The sequence below is a fragment of the Engraulis encrasicolus genome, chromosome 7, assembly GCF_034702125.1.
Source record: "Engraulis encrasicolus isolate BLACKSEA-1 chromosome 7, IST_EnEncr_1.0, whole genome shotgun sequence".
In the NCBI taxonomy this organism is placed as follows: Eukaryota; Metazoa; Chordata; class Actinopteri; order Clupeiformes; family Engraulidae; genus Engraulis; species Engraulis encrasicolus.
Genome location: NC_085863.1, coordinates 34,749,355 through 34,775,805, shown reverse-complemented (window position 1 = coordinate 34,775,805; position 26,451 = coordinate 34,749,355). Strand labels below are relative to the sequence as shown.

The 26,451-nt window shown below is 42.6% G+C and overlaps 1 protein-coding gene across 1 annotated transcript in view; it reads left to right on the top strand.

Moving 5' to 3' along the window:
* Positions 1–15,943: 15,943 nt before the first annotated feature.
* The window catches only part of grik1a (glutamate receptor, ionotropic, kainate 1a), a 69,736-nt gene continuing 59,228 nt past the window's right edge, over positions 15,944–26,451 (top strand). The window contains exons 1-2 of the mRNA XM_063203310.1: positions 15,944–16,032; positions 18,668–18,925. Of these exons, the coding sequence (XP_063059380.1) occupies positions 15,960–16,032; positions 18,668–18,925 (331 nt within the window). The 5' untranslated portion in view covers positions 15,944–15,959. The remainder of the gene's footprint in view (positions 16,033–18,667; positions 18,926–26,451) is intronic.

Here is a 26,451-nt window from a genome sequence, read left to right as displayed (position 1 = left end):
CACACACTTACATTCACATGTGCAAGCGCTCACACACAAAGGCTCGCTCATATACATATACAAACATATACATCTGACTCTCTCTCAACTTCCTCGTCTCTCTCTCCCTCTCTCCCTCTGTCACGGTCTCTCTCAAATAAATTAACAAGCTCACACGTGCGCACATGTGCATAAACACACACACACATACACACACACACACACACACACACACAGACACACACACAGGCACAGGCGCACAGGCACACAGATACACACACATGCACACATACACACACACACACACACACACACACACACACACTCACATGCCAGTATTCCTCACTTGCACATTTCCCGCTGCTGTACAGACTGATCTCTCCACTGCTCAGGCCGGTGCATGCCTGGGTAGTCCATAGCTATCAGTCAATGGATAAGAGTTGTGTGGTCATTGCCTTGTAATGTAGTTTATACAGTATCTCTTTAATCAATGACGCACCTACCTGGCTGGCGATCTTTCCTGCCCTGTCTAGCTATTTATAATGACACAGTCATGGGTAAGCGGTGAGGTTGTCAGACTTGTAGCCCAAAGGTTGCCAGTTCGGGAGGAGTATTTAACCAGTGGTCTCCCCCATCCTCCTCCATGACTGAGGTACCCTAAGCATGGTATCGTCCTCCTGTCGCACTGCTCCCTTTCGGGCACCATTGGAGGATGCCCCCTTGTGCGGGTGAGGCATAAATGCAATTGTATTGTGTACAGTGTGCACATGTGTGCTGTGGAGTGCTGTGTTACAATGGGAGTTGGAGTTTCCCAGTTGGGCTTTCATTTTCACTTCACTTTCAGTCAGATGCCTCAAGCTACGGTAGTGGATAATAGCCTAGTGGTTAGGGAGGTGTTATGATCAGAAGGTGGCAGGATCGAATCCCAGGTCATTCATGGGTGCAGAGCCCTTGAGCATGGCAGCTAACCACCACATTGCCCTGCAGGAGCCAACACATTGTCCCCACATTGCCCCAGAAGCCAAAGCATTGCCCTTACATTGCCCCAGAAGCCAACACCCTGTACTTTAAAATAACTGTAAATTGCTTTGGTGTTGGCTGAATGCAGTGCCTTAAAAATTTGGGCAGCTGTGGCTCAGCGGTTAGAGAGTTGGTCTTTTGATCAGAGGATTGCATGTTTGATTCCCAGCCTTACCAGCATCTTCATCCATGACTCAAGTGCCCTTGAACAAGGCAGCTAATCCCATATTGCCCTAGGGGACTGTAAACAAGAGCCTGCAGCAACTGTAAGTTATTTTGGATGAAAGCATCAGCTTAGCGTAATTCAATGTAAAAAATAAAAAAAAGTTCACGCTGTCAGCTTCTGTCAGCCCGTGCTGACTATGAAAAACAAAAACTTTTTTGAAATGTGACCTATCAGAGACACAAGATATGTGTTTAGCTTGTTTTGAATTAATGACTTGCTGAGCACTGCAAGTAGCAGAATTAATGGAGGTCTAAGGACAAATGGACAATTGTGTGTGTGTGTGTGTGTGTGTGTGTGTGTGTGTGTGTGTGCGTGTGTGTGTGTGTGTCTGTGTCTGTGTCTGTGTGTGCATGTCTGTGTGTTTGTGTCTGTGTGTCTGTGTGCGTGCGTGCGTGTCTGCGTGTTTGTGTGTGTGTGTGTCTGTGTGCGTATGTGTCGTAGTCTGTATGTGTGTGTGTAGGCCTATGTGTGTGTGTTTGAGTAAGTGTGTGTGTGTGTGTGTGTGTGTGTGTTTTGTCTGTGTGTTCGTGCATGTGTGTCTCTCTTTGAGTATGTTCGTGAGCATGCCATGTTTACTCTCTTCTGAAATCCCTGCCTCTATAAGACAGTACAAAGTCAGACAGTTCAGCCCTGACCCCCTCCCCGGCCCTGTCCATCGTGCTTTGCTGTATAATGGACTGCATGAAGGACATGATGCTTTGAAATCAAGGGGTCCAGCATGGCAGGCAGCACTTTGTTGTTTTGACCCTCTGGCACCACAATCTGCAATTCAGTACCATCCTCACTTAAGCTTTAACTTTGAATCATGAACCCACAACAACAACAACAACAACAGCAAGAGAGGGCCTTCATCACGATGCCAGACCCCATCTCTGCACTACACAGCTCATTCTAAGTATTCCAAGGGCCAGACCCCTACGATGTAAACAAAAGGTGTACTGTCTGTTTTTCACAGTAAAAAAAACCAAAATGCAGCACTAATTCAACACTAAAAGCATACTCTGGGACCAAATACACTCTAGAACAGTGGTTCTCAACCACTGTTTCACACAGCCTTTCACACTGACAGCATGCGCAGAACACGAAACGTCAACACCAGCTGATCCTAAGACTGTGCAATATTAGCAAAATAGAGTACTTTAATTTACAATTTACACTACAGGTGTGTTTATTATCGTTATTTGTGTATGTGTGTCTTAGAAATTGAAGTGTGACCCTGGCAACTTAGCTAACTTACTCCTTATTCTAGCGGTTTTGCTAAAGTTGAATAAAAAGCCATGTTTTTGGTAGTAATTGTATCCATGATCATGCGATTTTATTTTCATATCTTTCATCTCGTAAATCTAACACCCTGTTTGGTGTTACTGTTTTGTATTTTACTGTAGGCCTAGGCCTTAACAATATTACGTAGGAAAATACAAGTATTACAATGTACAAAATTCTGTCAGAACACCGGCTCCCGCGCCGCTGACGCCCGACTACCGCCGGTTTGTGTGTAAGGACAGATATGTTTCCATGTATTTTCACAGACACCGGTAAAAATCGCGTCCGTTCCGCGACGCTTTACCGCCCTAGTGTGTAAACGGCCTAATGCCCCCCATGACAACTAAGCCCCGCCCCCTCTCAACTGCATCCTTCTCAACGCCCCCCTAGGGCTCCCCATCACCCCCTGGGGGACTGTACTGCCCCCGTTGAGAAACAGCACTCTAGAAGATGATGTTAAATGGACTCTGTAAGTGTTCAATTAACACTAAAAAAACATTCACTGTGTTGGGTCGTCATTACCGAGCCGTTGCATCAAAAGCAAATGCGATTCCCAATTACTCGACATTCATTAAGAATTCGCTACGATTCGTGAGGAAACTTGCTGTACAACCTCAACCCTCATTTGCTTTCGTAACTTTTTTTAGCCATTCCAAAAGGGCACGTGACGAGGTTTCTCTATTCCAGTTCCAACTCGGAACAGCCACTCTTCTGAATACAGAATCATTTTTTGTAGCTTTTTTTCCTCCTTCCCTCCCTTGTTCGTTGGAGTTTATTTGTATGCCGCACCGGGCACCAAGCAGGGAGACACAGATCAGTGCGATACTTGTCAGCGATGCCTTCTCTCTGAGCCAGGCGGCATCAGCGAGCGTGGAAACAAACAACAGGCCTAAAAATGACAAGTCACACAGAGAAAACAAATTTCCTGTGATTGGAAGGGCACAAACAAATGGGATGGAATGGGGAAATGAAAACTTTTCAGGCGATTCAGACGGTTTCCTTTGATTTGCTCCAATGTCTTTGCTCCCCACTCATCTGGTTAAAAGCAAGGGCATATGGATATGATTCTGTTTTGTTTTCCTGCTTGATTGATTACATCAGGGTAACTTTGTGGCTGAATTGCAATTTGCTTCAGATTGGTGTTTCTTATCTTTTTGTTTGTTTGCTGTTATTATGGATACATTAGATCACCACATGCTGGTGATTTAAGCTAGACATTGAAAAAATAAGATGAAAATAAGATTGTTTGGGTTGTTTGGTTCTCTTTTTCTCTCTCTCGCTCTCTCTCTCTCTCTCTCTCTCTCTCTCTCTCTCTCTCTCTCTCTCTCTCTCTCTCTCACACACACACACTCTCTCACTCTCTCTCTCTCTCTCTCTCTCTCTCTCTCTCTCTCTGTGTGTGTGTGTGTGTGTGTGTGTGTGTGTGTGTGTGTGTGTGTGTGTGTGTGTGTGCACGCGCGCGATTGTGTTTGTGCACGCGTTGTGTTTCTTAGAGTGATGAGAAAATGGGACAATTCATTGGTAAGCCAGATAAATGGCCCTCTGCTCAGAGTTACTGTGGTACATCAATGTTGTTTGTGGTATTGGCTGTTGTATGTCATTATTCATCTCGTGCACTTTTATACCTTCTGTTTGAAGCGCTCTTCATTAACATTCCTAGATGACGATTTCCAGCGATTACTCCATCATAGAAAAGTAAATAGCCTAAAATTTGATGGAGTGCCTTGTTTTCGGGGTCTCCCAACAGAGCAAACTCTACTGGTGACTGTAGTAGTAGTCTAGTCACAAAATAGGGAGGCGAAGACATGCCAGATATTGATCAATGGGCTTTATTCTTAATGGAATAAAAGGAGTGACACTGGAGGCTCTCAAAAGGGCAAGATTAAACTGTATAAGAAAAGAGCAGTTGCGAGCTTTAACTCATCACTGATTCTTGAAAGTTTGGCAAAAACATGTCCCTGCAGTAAAATATTAATTCTGTTTAAAATCAACTAAATTTTCACGAACAAAATGAACCCAGGTAATGGCCAAGGGGTCTGTCACACGAATACACAGTTGTTTGAAATATTTAAGTGTAATTTTATTACTTTTCATGGCTATAAACCTGTCCACACCCTGTAAAAACGCCTGTCCCAAGGACTGGCATCATTATTTCAATTGACTTAAAATACAAAAATCACTAACAGAATTGAACAATATCACCATGATGTGGAAGACCATATTAAAGTGGTTCTACAGATGTGCACATAGTGGATGTAAAACAATATTTACTATTATTTACTGATTGCTCAAAATGTGTCCAGCATATTGGTCACCACCGTCAGATTTTTTCTAAAAGACAATAAAATCAGGTATGCACAAGGTAATTTTCATTACTGAGGACCCCTTTTCAAACCTTCAGCTCTACTGCCTAAGCTTACTTCACCATCACTGAAGCTCCTGTAAGTTTATTATTTTGTCCTCAATTTGTTAATTTGTTTGGACACTGGTACTGTCCCAACCATAAACTGTCAACACCGTCGGGGGTTTTAATAGTATTGTATTACATTAATGTTAATAAATATAATTTTTTTCAGAAAAGGTATGAAGCACCCAAGAAACAGAGCGAAAATGAAATGGCTAATGTGAACAAACAATGCATAATATTTAAAAGAGTGTTTTTTTGTCTCACACCGTCAGATGTCACCACCGTCAGATTTTGTTCTGCTCATCATGTTGTTCCATATTTCACTAAATTGTGCTGGTTAATGAAACATTACTAGGCATGTTAGTAATAATTGTGATCCAAAATGATACTCTAGCCACCACTGAGGTGCATTTGGAGGTTTTTTTGTCAGAAAACCTGACGGTGGTGACATCTGATGGAGTTCACAAAAAAACACATGTTTTACGTGTTTTTGACATGTTTTAAGAATATGCATACAATAAGTGTCTACAGTTATGTTGAATTGTTAAAGTAATTCACTTTAATACAGTAAACATGTGTTTTTACTTCTAATTCTGTCTGCCGCTGTTGACAAAACAAGAAAGAGCCCATTTTATGAAAAATGTTAAACATGGGGAGCTTGGCCAATGCATTCACTGCACAGCCAAGACCTACATCTATGATAATACACCTCTATATTTTGGATTTGAACAACTTAAAAGCTGTTTTTACCACATTTTCAACAACCAGTGGCTTACTTCCTAGATAATCTAACTAATGAAGTAAAAAGACATGCTCATACTGTGCACACACAAAATTAAGTGTTTATGCAAGATGCCATTGACTTGAGAGGGCTATTTATTTTGCTAAATGCAGGTACTAATTAGGCCACTTTCACCACTCTCAGATTACTGTCACCACCGTCAGTTCTTAAGTCACCACCGTAAGAAGGAGTTTTGGACATTTTAAAGGAATGTGCTTACAACATTTTCCTTAGGAGTTGTTGAAATATCAAAGTAATAGCCAATTTAAGCCTACACGAATATTTGTGAAATTACAAAAAATTGTTTGTTGTATTTAGGCGTTAAGTAAGCATCGTTTGACGGTACATATTTTAAAATTAGAACACATGAAACAGTATTAAAATAGAACAAAAGTGAATTTTCAACATTTAAAGGCATATGTGTGAACCAAAAAATACACATAATCACTTAAAAACTCCAGATACATATGCAACCAAATCAATACAATTTTAATAACTTTTAATTGTGTCTGACGGTGTTGACAAAAAACAAGCTATGGTCGGAGAAAAGCCTGATTTCTGAAAAAAATACATAATGGGGAGATTGGCCTTGTGCATTTCTGAAAAGCCAAGACCTTAGTCTACAAGGATATACCATATAATTTTGTAATTCACTTTGTTTTTTTCTGTCAACATTACAACCTGTTTTAGCCACTTTCTCAAGAATCAGTGTCATACTTTTTTCAGCCTCCGGTAGACTTCCTCAGCTAGTGATTTACTATTACAAGTATATAAAATCATTTTTTTAAAGATGCATTTTAGGGCTTTTGTGTGTTTATTATGTGACAGAACAGTAGAGAAAAGACAGGAGATGGTTGGATGATGGACGTTACAGTGCCTTAGTCGTTTGAGCCATGGCAAAGGCCAAGTAAAATCTTAACTAGAAATTATGTTTTTTCTATGTGTTTTATAAATAGTGCATACAGGCTCTGTGAAGTAAATGTTCACCACCAACAACTTCTAATGTCAACCAAGCAAAGCAATAAAAGTAGAAGATGACAGATTTTTTTTCCCCTTTGGAAAGTCTTTTGACAGAACCTCAGCTTGGCTTTCCAAGCTGGCCATGTTATTTTTTCCAATTTGTTATTTTTCGTTGTCACTTGGGTTTACAAATGTGCAGTCACAATATGCCATTTCAGGTCAGGCTTATACTGCTCGCCCACTGAATTTATTTTCTGTGTAATTGGATGGTGATACGATTGCAGCCGTGTCAGACCTCAGCGTTGCTCTTCGATGTATTCCTCCTTCCCAGGGCTGGCCTGGGGGAGAAATAGGGCCCGGGCAGTTTTGGCTTAAAGGCGCCCCTCATAATTAACGGCACAGAACTCACTCACCGGTGGGCCCCGCACCCTTGTGGGCCCCTATATTTTAAAAAAAATGTTTTTACATTTCTGAAAATAGGGTCCCACAAGGGTGCGGGGCCCATCGGGAAATGCCCGTTATGCCAGATGGTCAGTCCAGCCCGTATCCCTCCCTCCCTCCAAATGTCATCCCTCATCCAACACATTCAGCGGGGATTAGGAAGCACATGTCAGCGGAAAGGCCAGACTTTGGGCTAGAACTGGCCGTGAAACACGCAATAGTCACAGTCGTTAGGATCCTACTTACTCTTGTACTCTCTCTCTCTCTCTCTCTCTCTCTCTCTCTCTCTCTCTCTCTCTCTCTCTCTCTCCCTCCCCTATCTCATATTTCTTGCTTTCACTAGCTCTCTCATATCTCTACTCTTTCCATCTTTATTTGTCTCTCTCTCTATCTCTCTAACTCTCTCCTATCGTTTCTTGCTTTCACCATCTCTTTCATTTCTCACTCTACTCTCTCCATCTTAAGCTCTGTCTCTTTCTCTCTCTCTCTCTCTCTCTCTCTCTCTCTCTCTCTCTCTCTCTCTCTCTCTCTCTCTCTCTGTTTTTCTCTTTCTCTCTTGCTCTCTGACTCTCATACTTGCACACACTGTTACAGTCATTTCAGAATGTGTTATCAAAACATACAGCACATCAGCTTAGCTTAACCAATGAAATAAATTGATTCATTCGGTACATGTACATGGCGGTACATTGAGGACACAGAGGTCATGTCCTCTGTATTTTTTTTTTTTAAGAAATGTACAATTTATCTATGATGAAAATGGATCTATGATCAACAATGATCAATTTAATGTGATATGGATCCCCCTGGGTCTGAAATAAAGAATAAAGAATGAATTGAATTCAATCTGTAAGTTATATGCCACCCCATTTATTCTCAATCAATCTGTATATGTCATCCCCCATTTATTTAGTGATTAATGGAAACGAACTTTGACTTTAGAGTTTGAAGCATTCTAAATATACAGTATGCAGTACAGCACGCAGTATTTGACCTCGGTATTTGAAAATGTCTCGTTATGGCCCTGATTGGGTATAACTGTAATGTGACAGTGCTACTGTGAGTGTTGCTTTGTTTTTAAAAATAAGAATGGAAGTGGCATTTTGTCATTTTGTAGGTCATTTTGTAGTCTTGGACATTTTGTTAGAGTGTCAGAGTGTTCTTGGGAAATCTATCGCATCAACTCATGTAACTCACCCCTCCCTCTCCCTCTCTCTCCCTCTCTCTCTGTCCCTCCCTCCCTCTCTCTCTCTCTCTCTCCCCCCCCCCCTCTCTCTCTCTCCCTCTCTCTCTCTCTCTCTCTCTCTCTCTCTCTCTCTCTCTCTCTCTCTCTCTCTCTCTCTCGCTCCCTCTCTGTCCCTCTCTCTCTGTCCCTCTCTCTCTCTGTCCCCCTCTCTCTCTGTGTCCCTCCCTCTCTCTCTCTCTCTCTCTCTCTCTCTCTCTCTGTCCCTCCCTCTCTCTCTCCCTCCCTCCCCTATCTCATATTTCTTGCTTTCACTAGCTCTCTCATATCTCTACTCTTTCCATCTTTATTTGTCTCTCTCTCTATCTCTCTAACTCTCTCCTATCGTTTCTTGCTTTCACCATCTCTTTCATTTCTCACTCTACTCTCTCCATCTTAAGCTCTGTCTCTTTCTCTCTCTCTCTCTCTCTCTCTCTCTCTCTCTCTCTCTCTCTCTCTCTCTCTCTCTCTCTCTCTCTCTCTCTCTCTGTTTTTCTCTTTCTCTCTTGCTCTCTGACTCTCATACTTGCACACACTGTTACAGTCATTTCAGAATGTGTTATCAAAACATACAGCACATCAGCTTAGCTTAACCAATGAAATAAATTGATTCATTCGGTACATGGTCGTAACTACCATTGAGGACACAGAGGTCATGTCCTCTGTATTTTTTTTAAAAAGAAATGTACAATTTATCTATGATGAAAATGGATCTATGATCAACAATGATCAATTTAATGTGATATGGATCCCCCTGGGTCTGAAATAAAGAATAAAGAATGAATTGAATTCAATCTGTAAGTTATATGCCACCCCATTTATTCTCAATCAATCTGTATATGTCATCCCCCATTTATTTAGTGATTAATGGAAACGAACTTTGACTTTAGAGTTTGAAGCATTCTAAATATACAGTATGCAGTACAGCACGCAGTATTTGACCTCGGTATTTGAAAATGTCTCGTTATGGCCCTGATTGGGTATAACTGTAATGTGACAGTGCTACTGTGAGTGTTGCTTTGTTTTTAAAAATAAGAATGGAAGTGGCATTTTGTCATTTTGTACAAACCCCAACTCCGATGAAGTTGGGACGTTTGGTAAACAGTGAATAAAATCAAAATGCTATCATTTTCAAAACATTCAATCTATTCATTAGATGGAGAATAGTGAAAAGACAACATATTAAGTGTTAAAACCGAGAAAAAATATTGTTTTGGGGGACATATGTACTCATTTCTAATTTGATAAATCCAACACGTCTCAAAAGAGTTGGGACGGGGATCAGTGAAATGTAGTAAACATCCAAATAAGATAAAACAACAAAGAAGAACATTTCAAAATGAATTGTACTGACGGACAATATAGGTGTCCAGGTATATGATCATCACAGAGAGGCTGAGTCACTCAGAATTAAAGATGCAAAGGGAATAATTACCATAGTTATTACATACATTTTTGAATTCCCTTTGATTTACCACGATTGAGTGTATATAAGACATATTTTTGTTAATAAAATCATTGTATAGGTTCATGACATCATGAAATATATATTGGCTGTAGTCTCACTCTAATTCCTGGAGTGCTAGAGCTATTGAAAAATTGACCATATTAAGAATGCTTAATGCATGAAAATGACACAGGGGTTTAACATTCTCCTAAGCACCTGAGCTCACTTGAAATAGACCCAGAAGACATGGGAAACTGTCCTTTGCTTACAGAAGTCAGCAGAAGTTGTAGAAGTCCATTTTTTTGACAATAATAGAGCATTGCACATCCTGTGCTACAGTGAAAATGGACCATCCAACTTGTGTTAGTGCTAGCTTCAAAAGTCAGCCTCCATGATGGCATGCGGATGCAGTAGTGCATTGGATAAGATGTTCTCACTCATCTGTAGAGTTAAATACAGTGCTGAATGGTATAAATGGGTTTTAAACAGCATGAAAAGCCACTCATGCATTATATTTTTGAAGGGAGATCTTCGATTACTGCCACATAGTAAGGTCAAATTGCATTCTCTACTATGTTTTAACAGTTTGGCTCCATCATAAGGACCAGCATGTGATAAAATGGTGGGTTTTTGGTCAAGACCTGTAAGCACTACAGAAAGGAAAACATTGCAAAACATGACAAGGAATACACCCACCATTTAAGCTGGTGAAATCATGTCCAAGATAGGAATTAACACTGTTTTTTTTATATAAAATCATCTCTCATCGGTTAATGTATTTAACTGTTAAGTGTTGTCTTTTGTTTTGTTTTTAGTCTTCCTCGACATTTGCTGCCATTTATTGTCCCCGTCCCAACTCTTTTGAGACGTGTTGGATTTCTCAAATTAGAAATGAGTACATATGTCCCCCAAAACAATATTTTTTTCTCGGTTTTAACACTTAATATGTTGTCTTTTCACTATTCTCCATCTAATGAATAGATTGAGTGTTTTGAAAATGATAGCATTTTGATTTTATTCACTGTTTACCAAACGTCCCAACTTCATCGGAGTTGGGGTTAGTAGGTCATTTTGTAGTCTTGGACATTTTGTTAGAGTGTCAGAGTGTTCTTGGGAAATCTATCGCATCAACTCATGTAACTCACCCCTCCCTCTCCCTCTCTCTCCCTCTCTCTCTGTCCCTCCCTCCCTCTCTCTCTCTCTCTGTCCCTCCCCCTCTCTCTCTCTCTCTCTCTCTCTCTCTCTCTCTCTCTCTCCTCTCTCTCTCTCTCTCTCTCCCTCTGTCTCTCTCTCTCTGTCCCTCCCTCTCTCTCTCTCTCTCTCTCTCTCTCTCTCTCTCTCTCTCTCTGTCCCTCCCTCTCTCTCTGCCTCTCTCCATCCCTCCCTCCCTCATGCATGATTAGGATGGAAAGTGTGGCTTGGGTTGGGTGAAGAGGACAAACAGCTTGTATTTGGCTCCCAGAATTGAAAGGAACGGAAGGGTGTTGCAAGAGGGAGATGGAGGGATGACAGAGAGAAGAGGGAAGGGAGGTGGGGATTACAATTACAAAAAGCTATAATCAAATTTACCTTTGCTTGTCCCAGGCTCCCCTGTTGTGAGCTTTGCTTGGAGTGTTTTTTTCCCACCTGTTTTTGTTGGGTCTTGTTTATCAGGCGTGTGTCTTTTTGCTGACCCCTAGCAGTAGTATTGTTATGCGCGAGTGTTTTGTTGAAGGGGGATGATATGTTGGTCGCAGAGGTTTGTCTTTGTAGTGCATCCTGATCAAAGACAGTGGTGGGGACCCTGGGTGTGTGTGTGTGTGTGTGTGTGTGTGTGTGTGTGTGTGTGTGTGTGTGTGTGTGTGTGTGTGTGTGTGTGTGTGTGTGGTGGTGTGTGTGTGAGAGAGAGAGAGAGAGAGAGAGAGAGAGAGAGAGAGAGAGAGAGAGAGAGAGAGAGAGAGAGAGAGAGAGAGAGAGAGAGAGAGAGAGAGTTTGTGTTTGTGTGTCCGGGCATGCATGTGTGTGAGTACACATATCTATGTTTGTGTGTGTGTGTTGGTGCAAACGTGCGTGTGTGTGTGTGTGTCTGTGTCTGTGTGTGTGTGTGTGTGTGTGTGTGTGTGTGTGTGTGTGTGTGTTGGTGCATACGTGTGTGTGTGTGTGTGTGTGTGTGTGTGTGTGTGTGTGTGTGTGTGTGTGTGTGTGTGTGTGTGTGTGTGTGTGTGTGTGCATGTGTGTACATGTGTGTGTACTGTATATGTGCCCGTTTACGATCAAAGACAATGATAGGTAGATTAGGTACCCTGTGTGTGTGCGTGTGGTGTGTGTGTGTGTGTGTGTGTGTGTGTGTGTGTGTGTGTGTGTGTGTGTGTGTGTGTGTGTGTGTGTGTGTGTGTGTGTGCGTGCGTGTGCGCGCACGCGTGTGTGTGTATGCTGTATATATGCCCGTGTGTGTATACTCTACTGTAGTCAGTATGCTTGGACCTTAGTGTGTTGCCTACTGTATTTAATAGACAGCAGTGTCAGATCAGATCAGATCAGGCATGTGGAGGCTAAAACTTTTATGAGGGACATAAACGGCGGCTGCCTCCCTGAGACCCCTCTCTGCTGCTCTGCTGCCCTGCCATAAAGCAGCCAGCCAGGTAGAGACACCAGCCACAGACACAGGCTCTTCTGCACCGCCATGCCTGCAGCACATTCAGAGACTCACTGTATGAAAGATGCTTACCCCAAATCCATCAGCCAAAGTCCACACAAAACATGTATATTCATTTTTTTTTAACAAAATAGGATAGAATAGAAAAGAAAAAATAACATGGAATAGATCCCTCTGTGGAGATCTCTTCAGGAATGTTTTATTCCAGCAGCATAGCACCATGTCTCTCCTGGCACACAGGACAGAGGCAATGTGGCATTTCAGTTACACCATAGTAAGGTATCTAGATAAAACTCTACAGTATTGTAATATTTCTGTTATTTATTGTTTATGATTTTAAATACACCCCAAGGAAAAGAAGACTCAATAAATAATTTAAAAAAATATTATTTTTGATTTATTCTATTATTTTCTATTCTATTCTATTCTATTCTATTGTTATTTATTGTATTCTATTCTCTTCTATTGTACGTTCTGTCTGTGTGTTCTGTACGTAATCTGCCAATAGAGTCTTGTGTAGTGCTCCCCACACAGTAATAGTTGGAGCACCGGTCACGGGATGTAACATGACAGATACTCCTCACGCCGGGCCAGAGCAAGCGCCCCCACATCCAACAAGGGGTCAGGAGTTGAAATGAATCTCCTCTGCAGACAGATGAGACGGGCGGCCCCCGGTATATCTGTCTATGGATGGTTTCTCCACAGCGCTCCACTGCAGCCTGTATTCTCCCCCTCCTCCTCCTCCTCCTCCTGGCCCCAGAGGCCTGCTTAACCGTCATGGCTTGGCATTTTCACAGACGCTACCCTCACAAGCCCCTCCATCTTTTATGGGCCTTTTTAAATAGCTCTACCTTTTAAAAAATCTCTACCCTGCCATGCCACGGCACGCTGCTAAAATGCTGTGTCACACTCACTACTATCTCAGTACTCAAACGCCATGTCAAAAAAAAAAGATCAAGGTTCATCGTGAGGTCAGGTGTTTTATTTTTTACCCCCGTCAGCTATTGGCAAATGTGAGGTTGGCTGTCTGTGTGCCTGTAGGTGCATTGTAGTAGACCATGCTTCAGGGAGATGTTGTCATATTTTCCATTTTTTTCAGCTGTGAGCTGGCTTCACTCTTATTCATATAGATTGTAAGGGTGCTGGCCCAAATGCTAAACTTTTTTTTAAAGAGCCCACATCACACTGCATAGAAGGTGCGGCCTGCTTTTTTTTCTTTTTTATTGAGCCATGCATTCCATGAACTTAAGCAAATTGTAACCAGATATTGTAAAAACATAGCTAGACAGTTGTAAAAATATAACTAGTATTATGTTAGTATTATAACTAATATTATTATAAATATGTTTAGGCACTGGGTGTATCCTAGTAGTGTGCAGATAATTATTCCTCCTGTATAAGACGCAGTGTGATTGTAAAAGCGGTTGGTGTGTTTTTTGATGTGGTTGTGTCGGTAGTAAGCCAGATCATGGCTCCTCTTTCTAAACCTCTTACACTATTTTCATGATAGATTTGAAGTCGGATGAAAGACTCTAGAGGTCCTATAACACATATATCATCTCGCCATACTAACAGCAGACAGGGTGGTTGACATGCAGGCCGCTTTGATCCATTTTGTTTTTGTGCAGAGCGCCTATTTTTGGGGATGATGAATTCATTGATGAATATTTTGACTGATCTCTCTTGTTCTGAAGTATTGATCAACATGCTCTCTGTTTCGGTCAGACACACAGATACAAACACACACGCATGCACGCACGCACGCACGCACACACACACACACACACACACACACACACACACACACACACACAGAAACATACAGTAATGTTGCTGTCTTTTCTTGTCCCTGTTGCCCTTGACAAAGAGTTGGCGTGTTTCAGATTCATCTTTTGAGCCTTGTTCTTGCTAAATGCAAGTTTTACAATCAGCCACTGTATGCAGAGATTCATCTGCGGGGGAAAGATGTGAAATGTGGGATAATCTAGTTTTAAAATAAAACACTGGCGTTGACTGCGGCTCAAACGCCTAAGGAACAGTACTGGGGTGCATTTCTCCAAAGCGTAGTTGTTAGCAGTTAGCAACTTGGGTAGTTGCCAATGAGAAATTGCACTGTAACCAACAAAGTAGCTACCATAGTAAGTAGGGCTGCACGATTATGGAAAAAATTATAATCACGATTATTTTGGTCAAAATCGTAATCACGATTATTAATCGCGATTATTGATTTTTTGGCAGAATTTTATTTAAAGTTATAACAAAATGAAATATAACCAAGAATTAATTATAAACGGGATAAACAAAATAAAACTGAATTGTAATAATTATGTAAAGGTAATAGCTTTACACTTAGGTGGACAGTTTTCTGTCCAGAAACACCAGCCTGTCAGTATGTTCTGGCTTCAAGGACGCTCTCAAAGGTAGGTCACTATTGCCACGATGAAATCACGATAAAAATTTCGACTTCGATTTCACTAATTTATCAAGATTTTCGATTATTTTCGATTAATTGTGCAGCCCTAATAGTAAGCTTCTACACTTTCGATGCACCCCTGTTTCGCCAGGGGCCAGGGTTCAATTCTGGCTCGAAGTCATCTACCGATCCTTTCCCGTCTCTCTCTCCCCTTGCTTTCCTGTCTCCTCTACAAGGGTGCCGGAACGAGTTTTAAAGTGGTGGTGCATTTTTTTTCTTGATACTTTATTTCTTAAAAATATTACTGCACTCCACTCCTTTAGGGAGCCCAAAAGTGGGTATGCGAATGCACCCCTGCATCCCCCTTTCTGGCCCCTATGCTCCTCTCATGTTGTCATATCACATTAAGACAAGAAAAGGCCAAATAAAAACATCTTAAGAAAGAAAGAAAGAAAATATGCAGTAAAAAACACTTTCATCAGAAGTTGCACTCATCGTATTCAGGTGGATAGTGGAATCACTTCCGAGTGTGGAGGCACTTTACTGCTATTCAGCCTTCATGACTCAGTGGTGTTGAAATGGACCAAATAATGTGGTCAGCTGACGTCCCCTAGAATACTGTAAGTGTGCTGAGCACATCAAGTTACTGGGCAAAAGAACATAGCCCATGCAGCCATGTCTCTTTCTGGCTTCTCTCTCTCTCTGTCTTTTGGTCTGCCCATCTACAGGCCTGCGACAGTCTGTCTGACTGCCTCTCTTACACCCATCCTCTACCCTCTCTCAATCCCTCTATTACTCTCCCTCTCTCTCTCTCTCTCTCTCTCTCTCTCTCTCTCTCTCTCTCTCTCTCTCTCTCTCTCTGTTTCTCTCTCTCTGTGAAGGTGTGAAACCACTTCTGTATGTCGTTGTGAATTGAAAAAGCATAGTCATTGCCCTTTGTTTCCTGCTTTGTTTTTCTTTTCTTTTCATTTCAGTTTTCTTTTTTTCTCTGCTCCCTCGTGTCTTGCTCTGCTTGACCTCATCCAATTTCTCTCCTTCATGTTTCTCTTTTTTCGCTGTGCTGCTTCCAGGCGGGATATTTGAGACGCGGGAGAATGAGCCTGTGAGCGTGGAGGAGCTAGCCTTCAAATTTGCCGTCACCAGCATCAACCGAAACAGAACCTTAATGCCAAACACCACACTGACCTATGACATTCAGAGAGTCAACCTCTTCGACAGCTTTGAAGCCTCCAGAAGAGGTATGTACGGTCCAAGACTTTGCTATTTGTCATGGTATTTTCCAGACGACTGTGTTTGTTGACTGTTTTTAAAACAAACAAAGACACAAAGACGGGCAAGGACAACATATACGGTAGGCACATTATAAATAAAGACGGGAAAGGATTTTGGCTAGGGCTGGGACTCGATTAAAATCTTTAATCAAATTAATCTATATGCTTTGAAATTATTTAATCGAATGAATCACATTTTAATCTGATTTAAATATCTGACTTGTAAACAGTGAAAAGTATTTTTTTTTCTCATGGATTTTGAATAATGACAATTAATAAGCTTAATCTAAAAATATTGTTCATTTTTAAAAGAAGAGAGAACTCTTCTCAATTTCAGCAGACTGTTCACCATGAGGCGAAATGTTGCCCTCCACACTGGTCTAATACAGATCTATGTAGCTATATTATAGTGCGATTAAAATGAGTATGTTTTTTTTAATCGCATTAATTTTTGTGTGATTAATTAATCGAAATTAAGCCCTAATTTTGGCATTGTTAGCTAACTTCTTCAACTTTCGCTGTGGGACCAACATACTATTTCTCTCCTTAGATCTCCTTTTCATAGATCTCTGACACTGCAGTATTGGCCATGGCACTTTAATTCAGCTCTTACTTTCACATTTCGTGGGTTTGTCTAATGTCTATATCAAGTGTCTCTGGTACAATATGGTCTCCTCTCTCTTTTCATTGGATTGTGCTGACGTATTGTTTGTTCTGAACGGTAGCGCTGGCTGCTGAAGTGCTTTTTGTGAGAGAGAGAGAGAGAGAGAGAGAGAGAGAGAGAGAGAGAGAGAGAGAGAGAGAGAGTGAGAGAGAAAGAGAAAGAGAAAGAGAAATGAGAGAGCAAGAGAGAGAGAGAGAAAGAGAGAGAGGGAAAGAGAGACAGAGAGAGGCCCCAGTTGGTTTGCCACCGTGCTCTTATCCTCTTGTGGGGATTTAAGCTTTTGGAGACTGGGGATTCAGCAGTACATCTGCTGAGGCTGCAGCAAGAAGACAGAGTGAGCTGAGCAGCACAGCAGAGCAGAGGCAAAATAGCAGTCATGAGTAAAGCCTGTCATGTGTGACATGGCAAACTTGTGCAGTGTGACAATACAGTAAGGCAGTGAGGGACATGCATTCAGTTGCCTCAAAAAAAACCAGGTATTCAGGAGTTGGAAAGCGAAATCCTACAGTACCACTTCACCAACTGTTTGAAAGTGAGCACTTTTCTTGTCACCTCGCCTCTTTTGTCAGACATTGTTATCGCCATTTTTCTGGCACTCATGGATGCCATTACTTTGTAGAAACGAGAAGTGGACATCCCCGGCTTTCAGAAAGTACAAAATTCTCTCTTTCAATAGGCTTGCAGCATGAAAGCTTAAAGAAAAAAAACATGGCAGGACTCTATTTTGCATTTTTACCTCTTGTAGATTCTTGACAAATGTTAAGTGTTCTTGTTTTTTTGGGTGGTATACAATGATCTTCGGCAGTAATGGTCTACTGTAGGTCCTTAACAAAAGTCTTCACACTGCTTAGACCAGCTGTAAACCTTTGCCCTTGGGCTGTCATTCATCACCAGTGGCTCTCTGAAAACAGCATTGTTTTGTGAGTTCATGGGTATCAGGGCTTTGCACATTTATGAGGTCAAAGGGCATTTAAAGGCATCAGACTGAAGGATGGTGATTGATGTAATGTATACTGACATTTACAACGGTATAGTGCTGATTTCAAAAATATAAAATGTATTCCATAAAACATAAAATCATGTTGGGTATAGATGCCATAATAACTACGACTGAATTTTCATTCATGAAGTTTCATTATTTTATATTTAACAGATGCTTTACTCCAAAGACAACTAACTGTCAGTTGATTTAACATCTTCACAGAGCGTTAACAGAATATAACAGTATATTTGCTCCCGTAGTACTTTTTCAGCTTTGAATTACCAGCACTAATATTTTTTACTGTGTAATTTGAATTTCATTAGAAAAAAAGAGGTATCGCACACCAATAAAGTCTTTCTTGAGGTGCTGGCTTTTTGTGCATACAAATGTTAAAGAAAATTAAAAGAATGCCGCACACTTAATTTGAATTTCATGTCATCTTTGTTTTTGTTGCCCCATCAGTGTGCGATCAGCTAGCCTTACCTCCTCGGTGAGCGCCGTCCATCATTCAACACCAGTGACAGCATTGTTTTTTGGGTGCCTGTGCATCATGGCTATACAAATGTACAGTATGGTTTCAAGGCGTTTAAGGACAACAAAGTAGAGGATTTTGATTGAAGTATTTGTGTTAGTAATGCAAGTTCTACCTGGCCCTATAGATAGTTGGCATCCGTGGCCTAAAGCCTGATTTAGACTCGTCCTTCAGTTGGAGGACACGTACTGTCAGCGGGGGGTAGCGGCAGATCAAGTACCCAAACAGCCACCACGCCCCCTCTTTCAGCGCTGAAAAGAGCCCTTGCCCTGATCAACGTATATTTCTCCCAGGCTGAATTGTCCGCGATCTGCCGCTGTTCAATCAAGTTACTCTACTCTACTCAACTCTATTCTACTCTACTCTACATTTTTTACTGTGTAATTTGAATTTCATGTCATCTTTGTTTGTGTTGCCCCATCAGTGTGCGATCAGCTAGCCTTAGGCGTGGTGGCCGTCTTCGGCCCGTCCCACACCTCCTCGGTGAGCGCCGTCCAGTCCATCTGCAACGCCCTGGAGGTGCCGCACATCCAGACGCGCTGGAAGCACCCGTCCGTGGACAACAAGGACACCTTCTACATCAACCTGTACCCGGAGTACAGCGCCATCAGCAGGGCCATCCTGGACATCGTCACCTTCATGCAGTGGAAGGCCGTCACCATAGTCTACGAGGACAGCACAGGTGGGGACCTTAATTGTCTTGTCATGTCATGTCATGTTGTGTTGTCGTATGCCCCTTTTCATGCTGAAGGGATGCACAGTAAATGGTGAAGTGTTAACCCGTTAAGACACAGCGTCATAAATTTGCTGTTACCAGAATGGCCATGACAAAGTCGTAGTGCATTACTTAAGGCCCTGTGTTATGTCATAGTATTGTAGTACTATGGCGTGCCGCTGGAGGTACGGCGTGCATTAAGGGGCTACTTTAACACTTAAAGAGTTGGATTAGAAGAGTGTCTAAAGAATGTCCAAAGAAGAGTGTTGTGTTGAATTGGACTCTCCAAGTGCTGAATTAACACTCATTCACAATGTAGAAGAGGAGATTTATCATTGTGTTGAATTAAACGAAGGAAAAAAAACAGCCGTGCAAGGAGTAAACCAACACATTGGGAGTACTACAGGGCTAAGCGTCGTCCCTACTCAGGAGGAGCTGGAATAGAATAATTCTTTTGAAGTCACGTGTGGTCTTTCTGTTCTCATTTATAGCCTTATTGGTGTTTTTTAATATGCACAAACCTGCTAATGCACACAGGCAACACACAAGCAGCCCCAGCACATTTAGTGACATGCAAAACCAGGGCCGGATTACGATGGCCGGGGGACCTAGGCTGTCGGTTAATACGGCCCTGTACAAAACCGTATCTCCGATCTGAAATATAGTAGGTGTGCACAGCAATGTGCTATTTTTGACCTGGAGATGAGTCATTGTGGCCATATGGTACCGTAGAAGCTGGTGGCTTTTCATGGCGGCTCATGATGTTTGGCTGCATTATTCTATTTATTTGTTGAATCTGTTGATTCGCCTCATAGTGAGTGTAACCATGTTAAGAGTTTTTGACATTTAACGTCTTGGATGATCATGTAATCCCCTCTGAAGTATTGAGAGCCTGGTTGGGAGTCATATCTACTGTAGGATATGATTTGTCTGTTTCATTATAATTGTTTTTTTATGATGTGCTTTGAAGAAATATACTGTGTGTTGCAGCAGTTTTGTAGTTTGGTGGGTTTTGGCATAAGGCAGATAAAGCTTCTGTTGTCTCAAAAACTCAAAAGTGTCACCGTGGAGATGAAAGAGCGGGCAAATCTAAGGAAAACAGCCTGCGTTCGCGCCGTTTACAATCGTGAAATTAGTCACAAGTGTCTCCTGTTGTTGGGTGAATGACATTTGAATGCATTAACTAAAGTGCAGAGTTGTTGACACTCCGGATTCAAAGGTGCTGTATCACCATTTGTGTTTTCAAATGTCATTTGTGTGAATGTGAGGCTACTACACAAGGAGGTTACACACACACACACACACACACAATCGCACGCACGTACAGTACACACACACACACACACACACACACACACACACACACACACACACACACACACACACACACACACACACACACACACACACACACACACACACACAATACTCCTCTCACTTTCACGTAGATTATGCAGTGCCTTTAAAAATACGGTATCAACATCTCTGTACACACACAGAGAGACAGGGAGAGAGGGAGAGAGAGAGAGAGAGAGAGAGAGAGAGAGAGAGAGAGAGAGAGAGAGAGAGAGTGAGTTACCGCACAAATACACCTACCGCGGCATGAGCGAGGCGAGCGACGGAAGTAATTGACTTTGTATTGAGTCGCGTGACAAAAGCGATTCTGGAAACTATTCCGGAGGCGATTCACGCGACGAGAGCGACAGTTTGAAGTTGAAATCCTTTCAACTTTCTATGACGCGGTTCGGTGACCAGCCGCGACAGCCAATGACTGTATAGAGGTCAGTGACCACAGCCAATGGGAATGTTTGAATGCTTTGCCTTCTGCCTGTACGGACATACTCTAGTCTCTTCAATCGCTCGTATCGCTTACTGCTGCACTCTGTCGCTTGAATCGCATCGCGCCTGGTCTATTTGTGCGGTTATTCTTCACTGGCACTGCTCCAAAAGGTTAAGTCCCCCCCTGTCTGTGTTTGCTTAGTTCGCTGCATTGCATATCGTATGGCGGCCTGGCTCCTCCATCTGCTCTCCTCAACTCCAGTAAAGCCCACACCAGGGGCGCCGACAAGGAGGGACAGAGGGGACAGTGGTCCCGGGTCCAGGGAGAGATGGGGCCCGAGTTGATTCCTCATTACATTGCATCTACTGGGCAGGGGTGGGCTTTCAGATGACTTTGTCCTGGGCCAAGCAAAAGCTGTCAGCGGCCCTGGCCCCCACATCCATCTCGGGAGGCGGCGGAGACGGACTCCCTCCTTCATTTGCTCTTCAAGGGGCCTTAGATAGCGTATGGACTTGACAGACCAGACGTAAGCGCTCCGGTCCAAAAAAGTTTCCTTTCACTAACGTAGGTTTGATGTTCTGGGAGAGGTTTGTTGTCTTCTTTCCAGACAACCGGCCAATCATTGAACACGGGCCAGACAAGGGAGGGGGCAGGGGTAGCCCAGGGCTAGCCAGGCCACGCCCTCCTAGTGACGCAACACCTTTGGCGTTGTTTCTAGTCAGGCCAAGAGCAATGTAAATATGTTTTCTGATATCCCAAAAAACTCTACCCACTTTGTCGGACACCAGTCAAACAGTAGCAAACCTAGGGATGCGGGTCAACCACGCCATTTGGAAAACATTAATTGCTATGGTCTTGGTCAGACCAAGTCTTGAAGAGATTTGAAAGTCAATGATAATCAGGCTAGTCCGGGGCGGCACCTAGCAAGAGGCGGTACCATGGCAAAGCCCCAACCCTGCTGATATCGCAAATTACCACTATTATCATGTTCACTTGTTCACGATCAGAAATTTGGAAAAGCATGTTTGTATGCATCTTTGTTCTCGCAGGAGAACAGGCTTCTTGTGGTCGTGTGGCTCTCGCTGGAGAGCGGCTGTCCTGCTTCACAGGGTCTGCTGCACAAGCTTGCGATTAGTGGTGCGTGGATATTATGGTTAGAGCAGCGCATTGGGCAAGATCGCTGGCCATGGTGCTGAAGTACCGCCAAGCCTGAGAAATGCCTAAGCGCTCCAGTCCGAAAAAGTTTCCTTCCACGGTACGTCTGGGCTAGGTGCTCCTGTCTGAAAAAGTTTCCTTCCACGGTACGTCTGGGCTAGGTATTCGGTCTGAGGGCAGGGGTAGTGCTAGGGGAGGGCAGACCGGGCACCCAGGAAGGGGTGGCAAAATTGCAAAACACCAATCCCGATGATAGATTTAGCGCTAAATGATAGATTTAGCACTATTAACATAATATTTCCACGCTATTACGCTAGGACACTATAGCAATAATATTATGTTATGTCGACCTTATTGATGATAGAACAGTATGAGAGGTGGACAGCAAGCGAATGGGGAGAGAGATGAGGAGGGGTCAGCAAATGACCCGGGCTGGAATCGAACTCGGGTCGCCAGCGTAGCAGCCCAGTGCCCTACCATTATAGCCATGGCAGGACCATGTTAGTTGCTTTTAACAGCATTTTATAAGGGTTTCTTGCTGATATGGTAGAATTTTTGCTGTTTTTCGCTGTGGTCGTGGCAGGCCATGGGGCTCCGGAGGTGGAGGCGCCCGAGGCGCAAATCATTGTAGGACCGCTACTGGGAGAGAGTACGGCACACATATTTCAAACCTCAACCACTCACCCCTCCCACCAGTAGGCCTAATCTTTTTCAATGTGATGACCAAATAGTGGGTAAAATAGAGTTCAACACACTTGTGAATTGTGTTTCAGACATAGATTGTATTCCAGGTGATATTATACATTCTAGGTTTCAAACCCTTTGTATAAGTGAAATAAGGTTAGGTCTTACTGTACATAATCGACTCATTGTTATAGTGTTTATTCTGTATGCGTCTACAAGGGTACACATCAATGCTTCTTCAGCCATTGTACGTTGATGCCTAGTAAAACATGTCCTCTACTTTTGATACTTAATTTGTGTGGTTTACACATGTAGCTCGTGTCGACCATGACAAAGTACAATAAAGCCCATCTTTGGACTGGTTCCATTGGTAGCAGGCGTTTTAGTAGAGGTGCTTTTATACCCATAATCCTGTACCACCTCCCAAAATAAAACAGACGAGGAGGGAAAGTGATAAATCTCATGCTTCACAGCATATTTCCATTATTATTATTATTATTATTATTATTATTATTATTATGACCCTCATTCTTTTTTGAAAAGGTCACTGAGCCCATGAGTTAGCTGGAGATATGGAGCTTTGGGTCCTGTCTGGTCCTGGCAGACTCCCATTGGATGTTTCAGGTGCCGAGTGAGCACCGATCCAGTCTGTGTTTTATTTAGACTATAACGGCTCGACAGAGAAGAACTGTTTGCTTTGTTTTAATCAACACAGGGTTCACAGGTCTAATTACTATAATACATTGTCACTTTTACAGTGTTAATCCATCAGAGTAGAATTAACACTGGGGGAATAAAATTGACGGTGTAGCTGAGTAATGCTCAGGCCTGTGTGTGTATACTGTACAGGGGTTTTGTCTGGCTCTTGGCTGGCTGTTTAAATAAAAGGTGAGATAAAGTCAGTTGTTTCATGACATGGCATTAATTTTAGTGTAACGGCGTCGTCTGCTTTCCTCTGTGCAAGATCGGAATTGGAATCTGTGGCTCTGCAGTCCATCACCAGGCTACAGTTACCTTGGCTACAGCTACAGCACCTTGTTGGATCTACAGCGTTACTCCGTCCGTGCACTCACTCAGCCCAGTTGGATAATGGCTTACCAAGCAGCACGTACCAAGCCCACACACTCCTCTCAGTACTTTCAATTCACACACCTGCACACACACGTGCAAAAAACACACACGCATACACACACACACACACACGCACACACACACATGCAGGCACGCACACACACACAGACACACAGATACACACACACACACACACACACACACACACACACACACACGCGCGCGCGCGCACGCGTGCATGCAGTCACACACACACACACACACACACACACACACACACACACACACACACACACACACACACACACACACACAGACACACACACACAGACACACACACACACAGACACACACGCACACACACATGCACACACAGACACACATACACATGCACACACACACACACACACACACACTCACACATATGTATTGTATGCACACACATACGCAGTACTCATACACAAAGACACAACGACACACAGACAGAAACACACACACACACACACACACACACACACACACACAGTACTCATACACAAAGACACACAGACAGACAGACAGACACACACAGAGACAGACACACAAACACACAGCCACACACAAAGAGACACACGTACACACACAAAAGCACACACTCTCTCACACACATTCACACTCATTTGTGAGCAAGGGGGGGTCCACAGGAGCTTTAGGGATCATGCTGAGCCTGGGCATCAGAGAGAGAGAGAGAGAGAGAGAGAGAGAGAGAGAGAGAGAGAGAGAGAGAGAGAGAGAGAGAGAGAGAGATGGAGGGAGAAAGAGAAAGAGAGAAACAGGGAAAGAGAAATTCACAGAGCGCGGGAGACAGAGAGTAAGAAAAAAAGAAAAAAGAAAGAAAAAAAGAAAGAGAGCTCCTCAGCCAGAACAGATTTGCTTCGTTAGGAAAGACTTGTATCAAATTTACCAGCTTCCCAAAGACGATCAGTGTGTCAGATTCATGGCTAGTGACTTGGAACCAATGTTGTTAGAGAGTCATTAGGGAGGCCCGGGGACCAGCTGGCTGCTGGTGCAAATTTAGCTCCATTCTCGCCATGCACTCGCACTCGCCACCACTCATTATCGGCCCAATGTTGCAGACTTTCAGGCTTTTTCATCTGTGCCTAACCACAGATCATGGAGAAGAAGTGAAATGATAGAGTTATGCAAACATAACATACAGTAAGATTTGACCGTCTAGCCTTTAGGCCGTGATGTGCAATTTTGTGAGCTTTCTTGTGAGTTTTCTTTCTGACCTAGAATGGCCTTGGTGAAAATAGGTCAATCAAACATTGTTATTTATTACGTCTTTGACAACAGAACTCCTTTATACTCATTAGAACTCATTACATTTTACATCTTTGACAACAGAACTCATGTACTGTATGTATATTGTGTAGAAGGGCTTTTAATAGTCCATTAGTTATTTCTCCCCTACTGTATGCAAGTGAATGTGATTAAGAGCAGGGTAGAGTTATGCAAGCGTAACAATTTGATCTTCTACACTTTAGGCCATGATTTGCAATTTTGTGAGCGTTCATTCTGACCCAGAATGGCCTTGGTGAAAATCAGTGAAGTCAATAAAACATTCTGTCTTTGGTAGCACAACTCCTCTATACTCATTACAACTCATTGTTACTTACGTACATCTTTTGTAACAGAATTCATTTATATTGAGTAGAAGGGGCTTTTAAGAGCTCATTTGTTATTTCTCCCCTACTGTATGCAAGCGAATGTGATAAAGAGCTGAATAGAGTTATGCAAATTGAAAAATTTGATCTTCTACACTACACTTTAGGCCATGATTTTCCATTTTTGGAGCGATCTTTCCGACCCAGAATGGCCTTGGTGAAAATAAGTCAGTAAAACATTCTGTCTTTGTACTCATTAGAACTCACTGTTATTTGCATAAATCGTTGGCAACAGAATTAATTTATATTGAGTTGAAGGGCTTGTAAGAGTCCATTGTTATTTCTCATCTGTTGTATGCAGTGCAGGTATACATGTATGAGTAGGCTTAGGAGCTTAGGTACACACCACTAACTACTAACTTCACCCTATTGGTAGTCAGTAGATTGCATACCGTACACAGCAAATTCCAGAGAGTTAGAAACAACTATGAGAGTGTTAATCTTAACACTATGAAAGTGTTTATATTGTCCCAATCTGTCGAGTGTTAGTAGAACACTCCCAAAAATGTTAATACTCAGAGAGTTGCAGTAACTCCAAGCAGAGTTAGTTATTAATACTCAGAGAGTTGCAATAACTCCAAGCAGAGTTAGTTATTAACTCTCTGGTAACACCAAATAGTGTTAACCTTTAAGAGGGTGGGTTTTTGAGCATTCTATAAAAAGAATGTTTCCTTTAAGTATGGAATAGCGGACGACGAGGTGTCCCGATATCAAGGGAAATAATGGACGAGGCGGAGCGTTCTAAACAGCCCGACGGCGCAGCCGAAGGGCTGTTCGCTTCGCCAAGTCCATTTTCCCTTGATATCGGGACACCTCGAAGGCCGCTATTCCGCTTATCACCCGGTTACCAGCATTTAAGTATTAATGTATTAATATGTTGATCTAAGGCTTCGTGAGAAGGTAACCCAGGTAGCAAAAACCGTTAAGAACAGTCGGCCCGATCTTGGCAGAATGTCGGCACTGTCGGCTGAGAGTCGGCTCGGCTGGAACACTGGTTACCGTGACTCAGCCAACACTTCATAGAACACTGAAAATAACTGTCACTTCATGCAGTAACTGAACCAACACTCTGCCGCCACTGAAAATAACTGTCAGTC